This window comes from Sitophilus oryzae, unplaced genomic scaffold, assembly GCF_002938485.1.
Source record: "Sitophilus oryzae breed Bouriz unplaced genomic scaffold, Soryzae_2.0 scaffold_1178_pilon_pilon, whole genome shotgun sequence".
NCBI classification, from domain to species: Eukaryota; Metazoa; Arthropoda; class Insecta; order Coleoptera; family Curculionidae; genus Sitophilus; species Sitophilus oryzae.
The window spans coordinates 319,834-338,922 of NW_022145813.1; the positions used below are offsets into that span (position 1 = coordinate 319,834).

General features: G+C 31.6%; 1 protein-coding gene across 2 annotated transcripts in view; it reads left to right on the forward strand.

The window, feature by feature from the left end:
- Window positions 1-4,595, forward strand: part of LOC115890461 (oxidative stress-induced growth inhibitor 2-like) — a 72,433-nt gene extending 67,838 nt beyond the window's left edge. For both annotated transcript variants that reach the window (XM_030910704.1, XM_030910710.1), the window contains exon 5: window positions 3,248-4,595. In XM_030910704.1, the coding sequence (XP_030766564.1) occupies window positions 3,248-3,649 (402 nt within the window). In that variant the 3' untranslated portion in view covers window positions 3,650-4,595. The remainder of the gene's footprint in view (window positions 1-3,247) is intronic.
- Window positions 4,596-19,089: the final 14,494 nt, after the last annotated feature.

Genomic DNA, 19,089 nt, shown 5'->3' on the forward strand with positions numbered 1-19,089 from the left:
AATATAATTATTCCAACTTCATTGCAAAAAAATGGCATAGGAGATACAAACAGAACTACTATAAATTTAAATTAGGATTGTTAATCAATGAGCATACTGGGAAGTAAATTAAAAAAAGCTAAATTATGAATGGTTTGGTAACCTTCTAACCCACGTCTTATTTTAAATTAAGCTGATATGTGAATAGATTCCAAACATAATGCACATATTTATATCTTTATATTCCAAATAAACAACTATTACTTAATTATTAATGCGTTGCTGTGATCGTGATAGAATGCACGTTTGTTTGAAGTTTATATAGCATTATTCACCATTTATTTGTATAAAAATGAATAACCTAAGTACCCGGTATCGCACAGCTATAACCTTACCTTGACCTTACCCAACGATCGAAAGTTATCTATCATTTAAATTGAAAGGTAAACTGTTTTTTGATAATTTTTGGAGATCTTCTATTAAAATCGGTCCTTCTCGGTTGGACAGATTTACAGCACATAGAATATACCGTATGATCGAAAAAAATGGCGTCCAGTTGGCTTGAAAATGACGATCGGTGATATTTCCCATATAATTTACATATAACATGACAGCGATCTTCATTTCATAGCTAGGGCTGACGCCGTTTTATTCGATCATAGAGCTATTGCGATACTATGTTACCGGTGCTAAAAGGTTAAATCCTCTTGGCAGTAGAATGTCAGTCTGTGTTTTTAACTGGATTTATTATTCCAAATATGAATGGCAATGAATGGCATTACGATTCTTTTTAGTGAATCGAATCACACGATTCAATTTCTCATATTGAATCGACACACCTACGATTCGTTCATTTGAACGAACAACATGCACAATTTACGTTTCATAAAAACAAGAATCGTAACTGGCACTACCGGCGATAACTTTTATTACTTATATTACTTCAGGGACCAGAAAAAGAAATATACAGTTCTTTCATTTGTTTTTCAACACTATGACACTGGCGTAATTGGATTGATTATTTTACCAATAATATTAAATTATCACTCCAATTTATATGTACTATTAATTAAATACTTCTTAATACGAATTTAATATTTTTAGAGCCATGTTTTAATTCTGATTTAATAATTATAATAAATAGTATATAATACAGCATGATCGAAAAAAATGGCGTCCAGTTGGCTTGGAAATGAACATCGAATTCCCCATATAATTTTACATATAAAATGACAGCGATCTTCATTTTATAGCCATCACCGACGCCGTTTTTTTATCACATTGAGCAGAGGTCAACAATATTTATTTGGAGCTGCTTAAAAACACGATTTCGTCTTTTAGTCAGACATTTATTAGTCGGTAATATTATTTTAACAAAAATATTAACCTAAAAATTAAATACCTTACAGATACCCCATACTAAGCACAGTATAAATATTTTTTGTTATTGTAAATAACATTCTTATCCTTTGAATTTTATGCCCATGATGTTTGTTTAGGGCTTTTGTTCAAGTCTAAATATTGGTACTTGACTCAATGCGTATATCACAGCCGCGCCGCGCCGTAGAAACGAACGATCGCATTGTGATCCGATTCAATTCTCACGATTCTTTTTTACGGCTCATCGTTTAAATCTTATGGATCCGTGCTGGCCACGATTCAATTGAACGAACCGTATTGTAAGCAATGAATCAATTCTCACGACTCTTTTAACGCACGATCGCATTGTGATCCGATTCAATTCTCACGATTCTTTTTACGGCCCATCGTTCAAATCTTATGGATCCGTGCTGGCCACTAATGAACCGTATTGAACGCAACGAGCCATTGAACGAACCGTATTGTAAGCAATCAACCAATTCTCATGACTCTTTGAACGCACGATCGCATTGTGATCCGATTCAATTCTCACGATTCTTTTTTACGGCCCATCGTTCAAATCTTATGGATCCGTGCTGGCCACGATTCAATTGAACGAACCGTATTGTAAGCAATGAATCAATTCTCACAACTCTTTGAACGCACGATCGCATTGTGATCCGATTCAATTCTCACGATTCTTTTTTACGGCCCATCGTTCAAATCTTATGGATCCGTGCTGGCCACGAACGAACCGTATTGAACGCAACAGCCATTGAACGAACCGTATTGTAAGCAATGAATCGAATCTCACGATTCATTTTTAATACTTGTTCAAATGAACGACTCGTTCAATCTTTGCCCACCTCTAATTCCAAATTATAATAGACAGTTGAAGCGTAGTGCTGCCCACAATATCTTCCTAATGTATCTGCGATAGATGTACACCCTGTATAGGATGTATCTTAAATAAATGCAAATATTTTAACTAGTATACCGGGTGCGTCCCAAAAGCGGCTCACCCCTACTTTTTTATTTTTTCAGATAAAAAAAATAGATTTGGTGTGTTAGTATATCACATAGATTAGGATTCATGACGTATTCAATTTGTTTTTGTACTACCGAAAATGACTACAAATTTTGATTTTTAAATGGTACCCTCGGTAAATTTATTTGTTAGAAAATGACAGTCTGAATAAAATATCAATCATATGTCAACTTTTGACATTTTCTCATATAGTAAATTTTTCCATACTATTAAAACTAATAATTTCAATATTGTGAAATAGAGAGATTAGAAGAGATGACTTCCCATCGAATAAATAATATCCTAATATTCGGATACGGGGATGACAGACAAAGAACCCAAAATGAAGTTGTTCATTTGCAGAGAAAAATATTCAGATTTTCTACCATTATCACAGGATACGAAAATTGGGCAAAATTGATCAGAAGTTTAGAGAAAATACTCATGAACAAAAACTAGAAAATATGCAAGGACTGCATTATGCGAATAAGATTAAATCTTTTTCTATCTCTATAATAAAGATGTAAATCACAAATCATTTTGAAAAAAACTTAAATTTTAAGTCTTAAGTCAGCTTTCGAAAAATGTCTTAAAATCATATGACTTAAAAGTCACTAAAATTTAATTTTTATCAAAAAATAGCTCTGACCCTGTATAAGCAATATTTAAAAAAAAATAATAAGTTAAATTACTCGGTTATTTTGAATTTACTTTCACAATGGTAAATAGGAAATATATATGGAAATATAATTTTTTATGCCCATATCTACTACCTAACGGGTACTTAATTCAATACTAAAACACCTATTTAAGAGATAACCTGTATGTAATTAATTATAATTATCACATTTAATATTTAATAATCTAATTTACTTATTTTAGGTACACCAAATGATGAACGACGGTGGGTCCACTTACCCCCTTTACCAAGCTTTCCCCGAACACTCTCTGACCGACTTCGAACCAGGATCCAACACTGTCAAACTTCTCTCTAAAACTGGTCAAGAGGTCAAGCTAAATATATCCTTCGCCGCAGTGTTAATTGGATCGAAGCCTAACCTCTCCTTTATGCAACCGGAAGATTTGAAATTGGGCATTTTCAAAGATAGAGATATAGACTCCAAGACCAACCCCATCAATATCAATTTGCTGACGTACGAAGTGGCCGGACACGAAGGGTTGTTTGCTATTGGACCGTTGGTGGGCGATAATTTCGTTCGATTTTTGACCGGTGGCGCAGTCGCTGTCGGATCGGAATTATACAAAAAGATGAACTTAATTTAAGTCCTTAATAAGTAAAAAATATGGTTTAGCAATGGTTAACGTAAAATTGCCCTTTTGCAGAATTTAATGGCCTCAGTCAATCGGTACTAGTCCACAAATTTTCGATTTTTTTTTAAATTCAAATAAATTTTAAGATTAACTTGAGCTGAGCGTTGTAATGTAGCGGTGTAGCGGTTTGTAACACAATAATACAAATTCGGCGAACGTCCGCCATTCCAGTCATATTTCTAGTAGACACAGTGGCCTTAATTGTGGTTAAACGTGCTTCTTTTAATTATGGCTGTGTAAGAAATATAATAAATAGCTAAAAAGTTTGAATAAACGTAGTACTTCTAATTTTTAGATCCGACATTTTTTAAAGGTTGAAAAAATACTGGAGCAAAGGGAGCCGAGGAGCATTGAAAACGGAATTTTCGCGTTTTGACTCCGAGCGAAACACTCGTCGCGAGCAGCGTATAAGCGTTACATTACAGCTCTCGGCAATAGAGGGAGATGGCCGATTCTGCGCCAGGAGCAAGGAACAGGAAGTGACGTCAGACGTAAATCAGCTACGAACATGTAAAATAGGCTAATAAATAACCAGGTTTAAACAGGAAATGACCGCTTTTGAACTGCTGTGAACCGCTTTGTAGCTTAAAACAACAGACCTGTTCATTTTTTGTTCAAACCCGTTTATTGTTGTTTTAAAGCGGTTGTTTCCTGTTTAAACCTGTTTATTCTTGTTTATTAGCCTATTTTACATGTTTTTAGCTGATTTACGTCTGACGTCACTTCCTGCTCCATGCTCCTGGCGCAGAATCGGTCATCTCCCTCAACTCTCGGTTCAAGTCAGTCCACTTTTAGTTACATTAAAACTTGAAAATAGTATAGCAAATATGGATAAAATGCTATAAATATAGATATCTCTCGTTTTGACATTTAACATCGTTTTTGGCTCAAACTAAAAGTATCTAGAAATCTAGACAGTATATATAAATGAGATCTCTGGTAGATGTTATTAAGAAAATGTTGATTCTTAACATTATACCGATTTGGTCATTGAAACTGCGCGGTCTGGATTTTAATGTGTAAGACAGTGATGTAGACAGCTTAATGGAAAATAAAATGTACCAAAAAGAGATAAAAATTGGGTCGATAAATTTCTTCTATGCGGTATTGCCGGATTTTGCATCAAAATTTCAAACCGCACAAGTAGTCGTTTATGAAAAAATTTGCATCTAGGGTTTAACTTTATTTTTCACTTTAGTTACTCATTTTACTACACCTGTAGTAGATTATATTTAGCTTAGATATATTATCTTCATTTCAATAGTATACATGAAAGTTTTTAAAATAGCTTATATACACAGTTTCCTAAAAACGTAAAAAACCGGCAACACTGTATGTCGCTTTTGATTTTGTCTCTTTGTCTGTCAACCCATCATTTATATTATGCTCTGTCACACGTATTAAAATCTTAAAATCCCTACCACATAGTTTAGATGACCAGCAGGGTATATGTTATTATTTTATTTATTTTATTATTTAATCTATTTTAAACTTTATTTATCTTTTATGCTTTCCTACCACTCTTTAGTAAATACATTTTAGCAACATTAAATAAATCTGTAGAAATTTAGATTGTTTGAATAATTAAATTTCAATCCAAAAAAGTCTTATCGGTATTCCGCCACTGTAAGTAAATCTACAAAATAAAATAGTTAATTTTTTGTAAACACTGCTGCGTTAATCCAACCGAGGCTAATTGTCAACAGTGTAATAACTATTTTATTTTGTAGATTTTCTCACAGTGGCGAAATACCCATAGGACTTTTTTGGAGAGATGAATCCGCCGCAGAGGTACATATGGTGGTGACAATTTCGATGCTCAACATTCCCAGAAACTACAAGAGATGCGAATTCGGTTAAATGGGACAAAAGTTGCGTAATTAGAAGTTTGGCAAACACCTAGGAATCCCGGTATCTTGATTAGTTTCGGATTTATGTCAAAAAAATGAAAATAATGCGTTTATTTTAAATGAGAATATCTTCAGGACTATTGTATCTATTGCAGCGTAAGTTGGTAGTTTTATATTTTTGACCGCGGCCAATTAAATGCCGTTTTCAGAAAATTTCTAAGCCTTCTAGATTTGGCACAACAGTCAAGTTTTTGTTTTCTTATGGCCGCCATTTTGAATTTTTATACTATTAGATAGAGCAAAAAATAATCTATACGGTGGTATCTAATTTTTATTCATTATTATGTAAATTCGCCAAAAAAAATAGATTTTTTAAAAATTCGCTCAAAAGATCAAGTCTGCCTTGGAAATCCAATTGACATTTTATATATGACAGTAAGTTAATTTTGGTTTACTCTATTAAGCATCAAATCTGGACACAAAAAATTATAGTAGATAGTATAAAGTGTATTAACAGTCAACAATATGTTCACAAGTGAGGAAACACGAGATATGTATGATGTTTACTTAAAAAATAATAGAAATTCCTGTATGGCATGCGCAAGTTATAGAACATTGTATCCTGAAAGGACACAGCCTCATCGTACTATTTTCGCTAGGATTTCAAGAAACTTAGCAGTTGCTGGTAGCTTTAAAAAACAAGAGGGCACTATTTTAAAAAAGCTTATGATATTAGTGTACCAGCTTAGATTGAAATAAATCCGGAAACTTTAGCCGTAAAATAAGTCGCAAGTATTGTGTAAGTGATTCTTATGTAGGGAAAATTATCAAAAAACATAAATATCGCAACTTTTAATTTAAATATGTACCAAGCTTACATTTTTTACATGCTGGTGATCACGAGAGAAGATTACAATTTTGTAAATGGTTTCGGGAAGGTGTTCAAGATAGCCCCCTTTTTTCTAGAAAAATATTAGGGACGGTTGAATCTTTATTTACAAATTCTGGTACATTTAACAGAAAAAAATCATATTATTGCGTAATTTATGTTTTTTTATTAAATTTTCCCTATATAAGAATCACTTACACAACACTGGCGACTTATTTACGGCTAAAGTTTCCGGATTTAATTCAATCTAAGCTGGTACATTAATATCATAAGCTTCTTTAAAATAGTGCCCTCTTGGTTTTTAAAGCTACCAGCGACTGCTAAATTTCTTGAAATCTTTAGCGAAATCTAGAAGGCTTAAAAATTTTCTGTAAACGGCATTTAATTGGCCGGGGTCAAAAATATAAAACTACCAACTTACGTTGCAATAGATACAATAGTTCTGAAGATATTCTCCTCGATATTCTCATTTAAAATAAACGCATTGTTTTCATTTTTTTACATAAATCCAAAACTAATCAAGATACCGGGGTTTTTTTCATAGGTGTTTGTCAAACTTCTAATTACGCAACTTTTGTCCCATTTAACCGATTTCGTATCTATCGTACTTTCTGAGATGCCAATGTTGAACATCGAAATTGTCACCACCCTGTGTACATTTTTTACAATTAAATTTATTAACCACCTAAATTTTATTTTAAAAAAATGGTAATTAACTTCTGATAATTTCGCATCAAGCATAAATGAATAATTAAAATTCTATTCAAAACTAAAGAAGTATTTTTAAGTTATTAATAATTAACGCCGATTGTCAGAGACCATTGAATAATCAAAGTTACTGAAAAATTAGCTGTTTATTTGTTTATTTTAGCTCTTATTTCTGGCGTTTAAACAAAAAGTTTAAACAAATTTTATATCTAATTTAGTTTAACTTTGTTGCTAATAAAATTGGGGTTATTTAAAAGTAATTTAAAACGCTTGAAAAATGCAAGAATAAGGTATTTTTATCTTCATATATCTTTTTTATTATATTTCATAATACTTATATTATTAATTCTTCTTAGAGCATACAGTATGATAAACAATATAATTAGACATTCGGGTAATGATTTTGGTGTGATTTTTTTTTAATTAAAAAACCTATAATAGGCCAGTCAGTTAAGACTTTTTAGAGGGATCACTTGAAAAAAAGTGTTGGAAAGCTAATTATTGATTTGATTGGTTCATTTGACGCGAGACAGAAGTTTCCTAGTTTACGATTTGATTGAAACTCGATTTTAGCCATACTATTAAACCAGTGGTGCCAACTCGTGGAAAATTTGGAAATTTCGAGATCAAGAGGGAATAGTGAAATTTTAACCCAAATCACCATATTCCTGGAAAATTCTAAATTCATTTATTATTCGTAAAAAATAGTTATCGTATACGCATTTATCAGCAAAGTGAGTAAATTCAAACTAGCATTACCGCAACTAAATACACATTTTCGGTTGGCAACAGACACTATTCTTGCACCCCCACTCCTTGAATACATGGTGAATCTAGGGATGGTATATTTTGATCCCAGGAACACGCCTATGATTTTTTTGCGCCAAAAAAATTGAAAAGTATATTTCGAAATTTGTTTGGAAATTTTTTAAAATTTTAGTTAAAAACATACTATTTATATTGTGTAGATAACACTATAATAACACTAAATTTCAGAAAGTTGGTAACACTGTACTGAACCGAATTAAATGAATATATACTCGTTCGACCGATAATTTAATTCTCTTTAATTTGCTTAACACTGAAATATTCGCTAGAACGCAACGTTTCGGAACTAGAGGCAAAAATCTTTTATGTCTCCTGAGTTAGGTTAGGACCGCCTTGACCGCCACTCGTCAAGCAACCGTGCAAACCGAGGAACTTCTCTTTTACATTAAATGAACCAATCAAATCAATTTTCAGCTTTCAAACACATTTTTCCAAGTGGCCACTCTAATTTTATTAGCCTATAAACAATTTATCAAATGACAATTTCGAATCATTTTTTGAATATGTGCGTTTAATTGTGTTGACTATTATATTGTGTATTTTAAGAAACATCGCATATACGATCAAAAAAGTCTTTTAGTTTTTAGTTTCTGTTTTTTTTTTATTTTGTGGTCAACATTTCCAGGACGACAAAATAATTTTAGATATATCTTCAGTTTGCTGCAAAAGTGGTTTTCACTTTTCTGTCGGCATTTTTTATGGGTTTTTGCAACAGACAGATAATAATATATTAAATTAATCACAGAATTACCTAACCATACAGAAGTGACATGGCAGATTTAAGTGAGCTTGTCATATGCTAAGTATCGTATGATCGAAAAAAATGGCATCTTTGCGGCCAACTAGAGGTTGGAAAATGACGATCAATGACATTTTCCATATAAATTTTCATATAAAATGACACCGATCTTCATTTCATAGCCATCGCTGACGCCGTTTTTTCCGATCATACGGTATAAATGTCATGACGTTCTCAAATTTTGATTAGTGGGGGTAGTAATATCAGGAGTTAACAATGTTAACTCATGTAAAAGCAATTATGTAAAAAAAACTCCTAGCTTTTATGTACTGAATCATGGATAGTAAAAAACTACTTTTTTAAATGCATTTTTTCTGATAATAGGTAACTATTGCAAAAACTTAATTTTAAGAATTAAAAAAAAGGAGAGACGCTTGAGACTAGTTAATATTTCTTCTTTAATAACCAATGATATAGGCATTATCTTTAAAGTCATAAAATTTGCGACATATTCTTCAAAGGAGCCGACGCTTACTGTCGCTTCTTTATAGGTGAGATTCTGTGATTTAGTTTTATTTTTTTAACATATTTAGACTTACTAACTCTTAAAATGAAAACTTGAATTTAATTACTTAACTTATACCGGGTACGTCTCAAAAGTGGCTCCCCCTATAATTTTTTTTATTTTTTCAGATAAAAAAACCAAATTTGGTATGTTATATATAACATAAATTAGGATTGATTGACGTATTCAATTGGATTTGGTCACTTCCTGTTTCACCGGAAATAATTACAACTTCTGCTAATACATTTTTAAAAGGCATCTTCGGTATTTTTTTTTTACTTTATTCGATAGAAAATGATATTCTGAATAGAATGACATATCATATGTCAACTTTTGACATTCTCGCTTAATAAAAAAAAGCATTTTAAATTTCAATCTAGAGTGCTATCGCTATTTTAAAAACACTAATTATTTATTAATCAAGGAGCCTTGGAAAAATTGATTTAATCGTCTGATGTTTTTAGTGTCTAGTCCTGGCCTGTTAAAAGATGCCCAAATCGTATTTTTAATCATATCTCAATTTTTACTAATGGAACGAGGGTGGCTCATTAGTATATTTGAAAAAAACAATTTTTTTTACGAATAATTTGATACCACACACATTTTGAGTCAAATTTTCGTTACGAACGGCAAGTTATAATTTCAAATAAACCATATGTGAAAATGTCAAAAGTTGACATATGATATGTCATTCTATTCAGAGTGTTATTTTCTATCGAATAGAGTAAAAAAATACCTAGGGTGTCATTTAAAAATCAAAAGTGGTAGTCATTTCCGGTGAAACAGGAAGTGACGGAAAACAATTGAATATGTCAATAAATACTAATTTATATCATAAACTGACATACTAAATCTCGTTTTTTTAGCTGAAAAAATAAAGAAGTTATAGGAGTGAGCCACTTTTGAGACGGACCCGATATATCAGAATAATAGGGGTGTTAGCTATATTCTGATACTAAAATTTAGGTTGTGATAACATATGATACTTTTTAAATAAAATATTTCATTGTAGATGTAGAACAAAGTTGTTTTGCTTTGAAATATAATTTTATAATTAACCTTACTTCTGTGATTGAAAGAAAATTAGTTAAATGCCCATTAAGTTTTTTTTTGTTTTAACTTACGAACTTTTTTACCTAACCTAACCTATACTGCAAGAAATTTGTTTTCTATCTTATTTTTTTATTGCCTAATCCCTTGTTATAGTCTGCCCAACGAGTCAGGGAAGATTTCAACAGACGACATCCAAAAAATTACAGAAAATACAATTTGCTTATAAATTAAAATGACAGACACGACTGCCATTGTCAGAGGAATCCTCCCGTCTTGAACAGACTACCTATATGTCAATATCTATTGATTAGGTAAAATTACTTTCCAACAGACCTGCCGATGTGTTTATTTTGGTAGCAATATATAATTTTTTTTCTAGCCTAAAATGCGTCACATTCTTTTATAGTGCATTTAATCATATTTTCGAATTTGTTAGAACAGAACAATTTTTGGGACCTATTTTTCTTCAAGGGAGCTATATTATTTTTCTAGTTGTTAAAGATTGAAAAGTGGTACAAATATCATTGCATACTTTTATTTTGCTGCCTATTTGTATTTCACCGGTGCTTTTGGTACATTAACTAATTGAAAGAAAAAACTAATGTACCTACTTACACTTGTACCACTTTTAAAAACGGGTGATATTAATTTAAGATCTATACTAAGCAATATTATTAAATCTATGCATGCGGCATTGTTAGAGCAGATATTTTTAACTAAGCTGTAGGATGGTCATTATTCGATCAGCTCTATTTTATAAATTTTAGAATTCTTAAACGATGGTTGACTATTTTAAACTTTACTACGTAATCGATAAGACTTTCAAAATAATAAATAGTTGATTTAATAGGAAAAAAATTCAAACAGTTTATTATATAGGAATGAATAAGCGGTACTGGCAACAAGTGTGTTAATATTTGTGTTTACTTTTTTTATACACAAATGTGACAATGTACTGCACTAAATTGTATATTAAAAAAAACTATGTATGAAAATACAATAATTATTGATGTACTGTTTGAGAAAAAAGGTATTGTTGATATTACAAATATAGATATAATTTATTTTAAATATAGAATAATTATTTTTATGTTTACTTAAGATATTTGTTTTAATTTTATATATTCAATAAAGTTTTATTTATTATAAGATTGTTTTTCATTTGTCTTCTATAGTATTTGGAAACATGAGAAACCTGTACTGTATAAAACAGGAATCCTTCGTCTATGTGTTTCCCTTAAATGCGTTTGTACTTTTCACTCCAGTGACTTATTCTAAGCGGTTACTTATTGTCACTTCACAATGCTCGTCGATGGATTCTTCGCATCGCCGAGTCACAACGCACAATTTCTCATTAACTATTAACTTATTATTTATTAATTTCGTATTAGTAGACAAATATATGAATTAAAAAATATTTGTAACTTAATACGAGCACAAATTAATGAACTTTAATGATTAGGCGAAGGTAGAAGTAAAAGCGCTATTTGAATGACACTTTGTTGAGCTCATTGAGTAAGAACCATGAACTAAAAGTGCCATGGCTATGTTAAAACCATTAATTTTTAATCAAGGAGCTTTGGAAAAATATATTTGATCGTCTAATGTTTTTTGTGTCTTTTTTGACCGGTTAAAAGATGCTCAAATCGTATTTTTAATTATAACTCAATTTTTTCAAATGAAATATAATGATGGTTCATTCACATATGTGGAAAAAGATTTTTTTACAAATAATTTGGTGCCAGATACTTGATATTTTGAGTTTCAAAGTTAAACTGTCGTTACATTGATGCATGTTTGGAATTTAAAATGCTATTTTTTTAATTGAATACACAATTGAATATGTCAAATGTTGAAAAAAGTGTCATTTTCTGGCAAATAAAGTAGAAAATTTCCAAGGGTACTATTTAAAAGTCGAAAGTTGTAATAATTTCCGGTGTAACTATGTGAAGGAAACTAATTAAATGAATATAGCAATTAATTAATTCTCATTTATGTTAATTATGTCGTATACCAACATACCAAATCTCGTTTTTTTAACTAAAAAAATGAAAAAATACGGGTGAGCCACTTTTGAAAAACACCCGGTATAGGGATACTAAAAAATATTCAAGAACGCTACCGGTTTTATTTTCAAAAACTACAACCTGCTTTTTACTTGTATAGCTTATGACAACAATTTTTGAGACTATGCGTATTTTAAAATTAGACATATAAATAATAAAAAAGAAGAATGAAATTATTGGGCAACCTACAGTAAGATTAGCCATGAAACATGGCTAAAATACAACTACCCGTAGACACTCAGTGTTTCTGCCTTCCGGCTTCATCAATACGGGAGGAATCAGCAACGATGAACTAGCGACCTTGAAAAAAGAAAAAAGGGGAGCAAACGAGGCACTAGGCACCATTTGCAACCTGGTTAAGCAGTAGCTCACAATTCGCAAGCCTTACTACTCAAAAACCGCTGCGGAGGTACTTCAACATACCTCGCCCCTATCACCTAATATCTTGTAAAAACTGCTCTTAAAGAATTTAATAAATGGTATCCTTCTTATACAAGTTTGGATATACATCCAAACCAGGCGATTGCAATTTAGTAGATACCTTATTAAAGCGCTCTAGAACCTGTTCCCAAATTAATGTTAACATGGCAAATTCTAATTTTATTATTTTTTCAATAAGTTTTTTTCTGTTTCATCCATGTAAATATGCTTTAATGTTTTTAAAATATCTTCATATCCAAGTTTAAGTGCTCTAACAGCCTCATAATGAGCACACCATCTTGTTACACTTAAAGATTTAAGACTGTATTGCAGCTTAGCTATAGTTGATACAATATTCCATCTATGGGGTGACGCGGAGAAAAATACATAAAGGGATTGGAATTGGATAATACCAAAATAGTCAACGACTTCTGGAATTAATTTTACAGCTTCAACCCCCACCAGATTTAGTGAATGTGCCGAACAAGGTACAAAATCTGCAAATTTATTTACTTCTTTAAAACGAGCCTGAACTCCATTATAACACTCATGTTTGCTGTATTGTCGTATGCCTGTCCTCTAATATTTTGCAGAGAAAGACCACATATATTTAAAAATTCTGATATTTGTTGAAACAAGTATTCTGAGGTGTGATTTTCTATGAGTATATGAATCTCAAAAACCTTTCGTAGGGTTGTAGTATTTCTTTTTTAGTTTGCTCCTCTAGTTCTCTGTCAATAGTATGTTGATTGGTCTTTCTTGAAAACCATGTTAAAATTGAAATCTTAATTGTGACCTTTACTTTCCTGGTGCATATCCAGTATTCGCAAAATATTAGACCAATCGTTAAGTCCGGTTTTAAGCTTTGATTGTACATTTGAGAACAATTTATATGCAATACAAAAAAACATTCCACTGCTTGGTGAGTAACAAAGCCATTTTCTTTTTATCTGTTGTCCGTTTTTTAGGGCCGTTGAAAAACAACTATTGGAAAAACGTCTTTTGTGCTTTTCACATGTAATTTCAGATTTAGGATATCTATTATTATGGTCAGAATTTTGAAAATATGTAAAATCTTTAGCTAGACACAGTTTAATCAAATCGTTATCAATACACTGGCCATAAAGCTGTCTTAATACTTTTCAAAAGTTTTATCCATTTCAACAAATGGTTTGACGCAATGTTCCAATTTTTCTTCATTTTCGGTTGCCTTGGAAATACTAGATTGGCAGGTCTCTGTTTCAGCAGTAGGATCATTTGGATCATATTTGCATTGTGATTTTTTGAAGTACTTGGCTGGCAAGTAGTTTTTTCCGTGGGAAAATTGTTTAATATTTTTTTTGTAAAAATATTTATTTATAGGCGGTCTCTTTGTATCAAAAGAGCCGATCTGTTCATTTTGGTTTTATTTTTTAATCGGATTGTTTACTTGGTGAGGTTTTTAGTTTAACCCTTAACTGCTAATATCTATTTTTCTTTCCTGTACGATGACATGGAGTCTTATCAGACCCCCAACCAAACTAGGTGTTTTTTTCTTCTAAAAAAAGTGTAAAAAAAGTTTTTTTTATATGAATATAATATATGAAATAAATTCATGAAAAGTAGGGCCCCTGCGGGGCCCTCAGGAATTGCGGGGCCCTACGCTGCAGCGTACATAGCGTATAGGTAAATCCTAAGGGTAAATCCGCCCCTGCTGTGGGTTGCCCAATAATTTCATTCTTCTTTTTTATTATTTATAGGTATGTCTAATTTTAAAATACATAGCCTCAAAAATTGTTGTCATAAGCTATATAAGTAAAATGCAGGTTGTAGTTTTTGAAAATAAAGCATTCTTGAATATTTTTTAGCATCCCCATACCAGGTGTTTTTCAAAAGTGGCTCACCCCTATTTTTTCATTTTTTCAGTTAAAAAAACGAGATTTGGTATGTTGGTATACGACATATATAATTAACATAAATGAGAATTGATTAATTGCCATATTCACTTAATTAGTTTCCTTCACATAGTTACACCGGAAATTATTACAACTTTTGATTTTTAAATAGTACCACAGATAGTACCCTTGGAAATTTTCTACTTTATTTGACAGAAAATGACACATTTTTCAACATTTGACATATTCAATTAAAAAAAAAATAATAGCATTTTAAATTGTAAACGTGGGTTGCCCCCTTGTTGTTTCATTCTTCTTTTATATTATAGTCCCCACGATAACATCTTTTGTTCATAAAAATAATCCTATATTTAAAAAAATATATTTATTCTGAATCATTATACCCCCCATTCTTAAGTCAGAAACCTTTATCTGATACTCCCTTTTTTATTTTTTCATATATTATATAGGTACAGCATCGGTATTTTATTTTATCGGAGTTGTAGAATTCGTGATGTAATCGCGTATGCAGAGAAGAATTTAAAAACACTATTTCGTAATTATTCTATTTTAAGATGGAATACCAAACTAAAATGACACGATACTATACGTTCAATTTAAAAATAGAAACTTCTTTTTAGATCTCGGCCAAAATAACTCTTAAGAGTTTTAAGAGCTTTGCTTCAGTATTTATTTGACCTGCGACGAACACATCAGTTGAACGAACTTTAATATAAATCACAATAATAAAATATCGTATACAGCAGAAGTATACAGGATAGGTATACAAATATCCATCGTTTTACGTGGGGTTACATCCCTTCAGTCAAAACCTTTTATTACATAAACTACATAGTAAATACCTACTTATATGAATTATTAAGCATATTGTGTATAAGTTCATATAAGTACAAAATTATTTTTAGAAAAATAAGATGTTATTTTTCTCTGCAGAGTTTCGTTTTACACCTTCTTCTCAACCTCCTTGTATGTCACCAAAAGGGTCGCCAACAAATCTCTAGAATGGTGGAATCTGTTATAGTGGACAGCAAACTGCAGGAAAGAGGAATGGATGTTAGATGCAGGGTATGACGGCGGTCTGTTCAACATAAAAAGACTCGGGGCAAAAATACGTATAAAATTCATCACAGAATTTCAATACACTGCATACATGATTGCGCTCTAGTTGCAGAAACGTTACAGGAATTACAGGAAATGCTGAACACATATCTGGGCATCCATAAAACCATAACAGTGTTATAAAAATCGGAGAAGAACTATTGGAATATGTAGCAGAGTTCAGTTACCTTGGCAGTTTGATTTCGGAAAAGGCCAATATCGACTCTGAAATTCAGCACAGAATTAGCAGCGCCTCAAGAGCATTCCGGAAATTAAAAGACAAGGTTTTCTACAATCATGACTTGAGCACAAACTTGCAGTGTACCGAGCAATAATAATCCCCACGTACCTTATATGGAAGCGAAACCTGAATGCCGTAACGCCGGCACACGAGCACATTAAACAAGTTGCAACAGAGACACCTTAGACAACTGATAAGAATCAAATGGTACCACCATGTCTCAAACGTATCAGTCCTTCAAAAAGCAAGCTGCAAGAGCGCTGAAATCATGATTACTAAATCCCGTTTAAGATGGGCTGGCCACGTATGCAGTATACAAAAAAACCGCCTACCGAAATCTCTTCTTTACGGTGAGCTTGTAAACAGTAAGAGGAAACCAGGTGGACAACTTAAAAGATACAAGGATATTTTCCATGAAAACTTAAAAGGGATAAGTTGCAGCATCAGTGGGAGGAAGCAGCGCACAATAGAACGCAATGAAGGAGAATTGTAAACTCAGTTAACAACGACAACCAAAAAGTAAAGAGGCAACCAAATAATGAGATTTTTGAATGTCCGGAGTGATGCGGAGGAGAGATAACATCACGTGTCGGGCTTGTCAGTCACAGAAAAACTCATGAAAGAAAACGCCTTGCGTATTCTTCATTGTGCATCTTCTGATGCGTATCAAATACTCGTCAACGAGTAATGGCAGTAGTAAAATGGTGGAGAAATCACCAGGGCAGAAACAGGCGAAAAAGTTCATGGTAGAACATTCGCCAAAATTCACGGCAGACTTCTGATAAGTAAATGTAGTACATAAAGATAAAGACATTCAAAGCCATATGGGTCTACTAACAGGGCATATACAGGGTGGCCAATAGTCCAATATCGTCGTCGTTGTCGAAGATATGAAAAAACGTTTTTATAGATGTTGCGACGTCAACCAATCCCGATTTAAGTCATGTACACTTTAGTGCTAATAAGTGTACCCATACCATTTTTTATTTTTTATGTGAAAAAAAAATGAAAAGTTATAGGGGTGAGCCACTTTGGAAAAACACTCAATTGATAAAATTTCGATTTTAAATTTTAGTGAGTTAGATTAGGACCTACAAGAAGCATTTATGCACTATTAAAAACAATTTTAAAATTTGGACATTTTTTCATTTTGATGTGTGCACTTCCATAACGCAATTTTTTAAAATTATTTTTTTTTATATTATTCTCTGTTTCTTTTTTCTTTATAATTAAAATATCGATTTATTTTAATAACGTTAAAAACACAACCGTTGTGAAAACAAACGGTTTATTAATTTTTCTGTTTGGGCAGAAATTTTAAAAAATATAGTATAAAACGCCAGTCATTTTAATTCTTTTAATAATATTAAAATATTTTTTAATAATAAAAAAATGCGGTAGACCCTAATAAGTTAACTCCAATCTATGGGAAACTCATCCCATGCTCGAATCAGAAAAGTTGATGAACCGTCGCTGGTGAATGTAATTCACTGTCAGTGTCATGTCTAAGATAATTCGACGCTACTTTTTTATCATTCTTTATCATACGTAAATACGTGTACAATAATAAATGTATTAGCTAAAATTGAAAAACTATCAAACGTTTTTTTGGGGGGCCAAATATATGCTGACATATTTGGTAAATTTTCTTGGACATACTGCATTATATAAAAAAAATGGTTTTCATGTGTGTGAAGACATCAATTTATGGGGGGACATCACGCAATTTATGATATAATACACATATTACAATTATATTAACTAGGTTAATGTGACAGAGGTCACGAAAATGCGGTACTACCATGTTACAGACAACCACACCCCTGAATCTTCCAGCATACAGGGTGGTCCAATTTGCAATCGTAAAACTTCGACAACATATTCTGCAAATAAAAATAAATAAAAAAGTTTCTTTCGTTTTGTTTTTTTACAATGGATGTCCTAAAATGCTTTGTTTCGGATATACCGAGTGTAGAAGTTTCATTTTTAATTAGTTCTTTTCCAAATAATTTCTGAATTAGGGTCGATTTTTAGAGGAAAATTGGTCTATGGGAGTTTTTTGCATGATAATCTCGATTTCAATAATAGAATAACTTCTATTTTCTATTAGAGTAAGGAGTAATAGGAGTTATCACTTTTCGTTCGTACCTGCATGGTTTGTACTGTGTAAAGAATATACATTCCCACCATTTTTTATGCAAAAAGGTTTCTTTTTAAAAATGTTATCATTGACAAAAAATAAACATATTGATTAGGTCGTTATTAGACCAATAAAATAATAAATTTGGATTTTGTACCAAATCTTAAAAAGATAAGAAAAATGTATGATTTATATTTAAAAATATAAAATAATGTTTATGTTTGCCCGCAGCGACTATTACAAAGAAATTTTTACTTTTATGTACTCCCAGTAGTGTAATACAGGTACAGACGAAAAGTTATATTACTCTTCAAAACAGTTAAAAAACATATGTAGGTGGCGCACAGTGGATCGACCCAATGCAATTTGCTGGACATTCAGCAATTATGCAAAATTTCTAACTTAAGACATTTTTTGAATAAATGTTCTAAAATCTTCAAATTTGTTAAAAATAGTCATAACTTTATTACAGATAACTTTCTGAATAGTGCAGGATTTTTCCAGAATATATATTTTATTTGAATTTCCGTATTAAATTGACTATTACAAATTAAAATGCATAATTTCATACTTATTCCAAAACTTAATGAACTTTTTATCATATTTTTATTCTATATGAATTATGACCTTGCGATTTGTCCAGTTCTTTAATACCAGCCTGTATTCAATAACAATAATTTTCAAAGTCTTAATTATTGTATAGTGTATCACAAAAAATTAAATTTTGAACAAAATTTTCCATTGCCATCTTTGCTGCAAGCGGCTGCAATCTGCAATAAAACTTTATATTCATAAGTTTAGCATAAAATAGAGAAGTCATACCCTCCAACAAATAATCGGGACTGGTGCTCGGTGGGACTTTTTGATAATTACGAAAGAAAGACGCAAACTATAATAAAT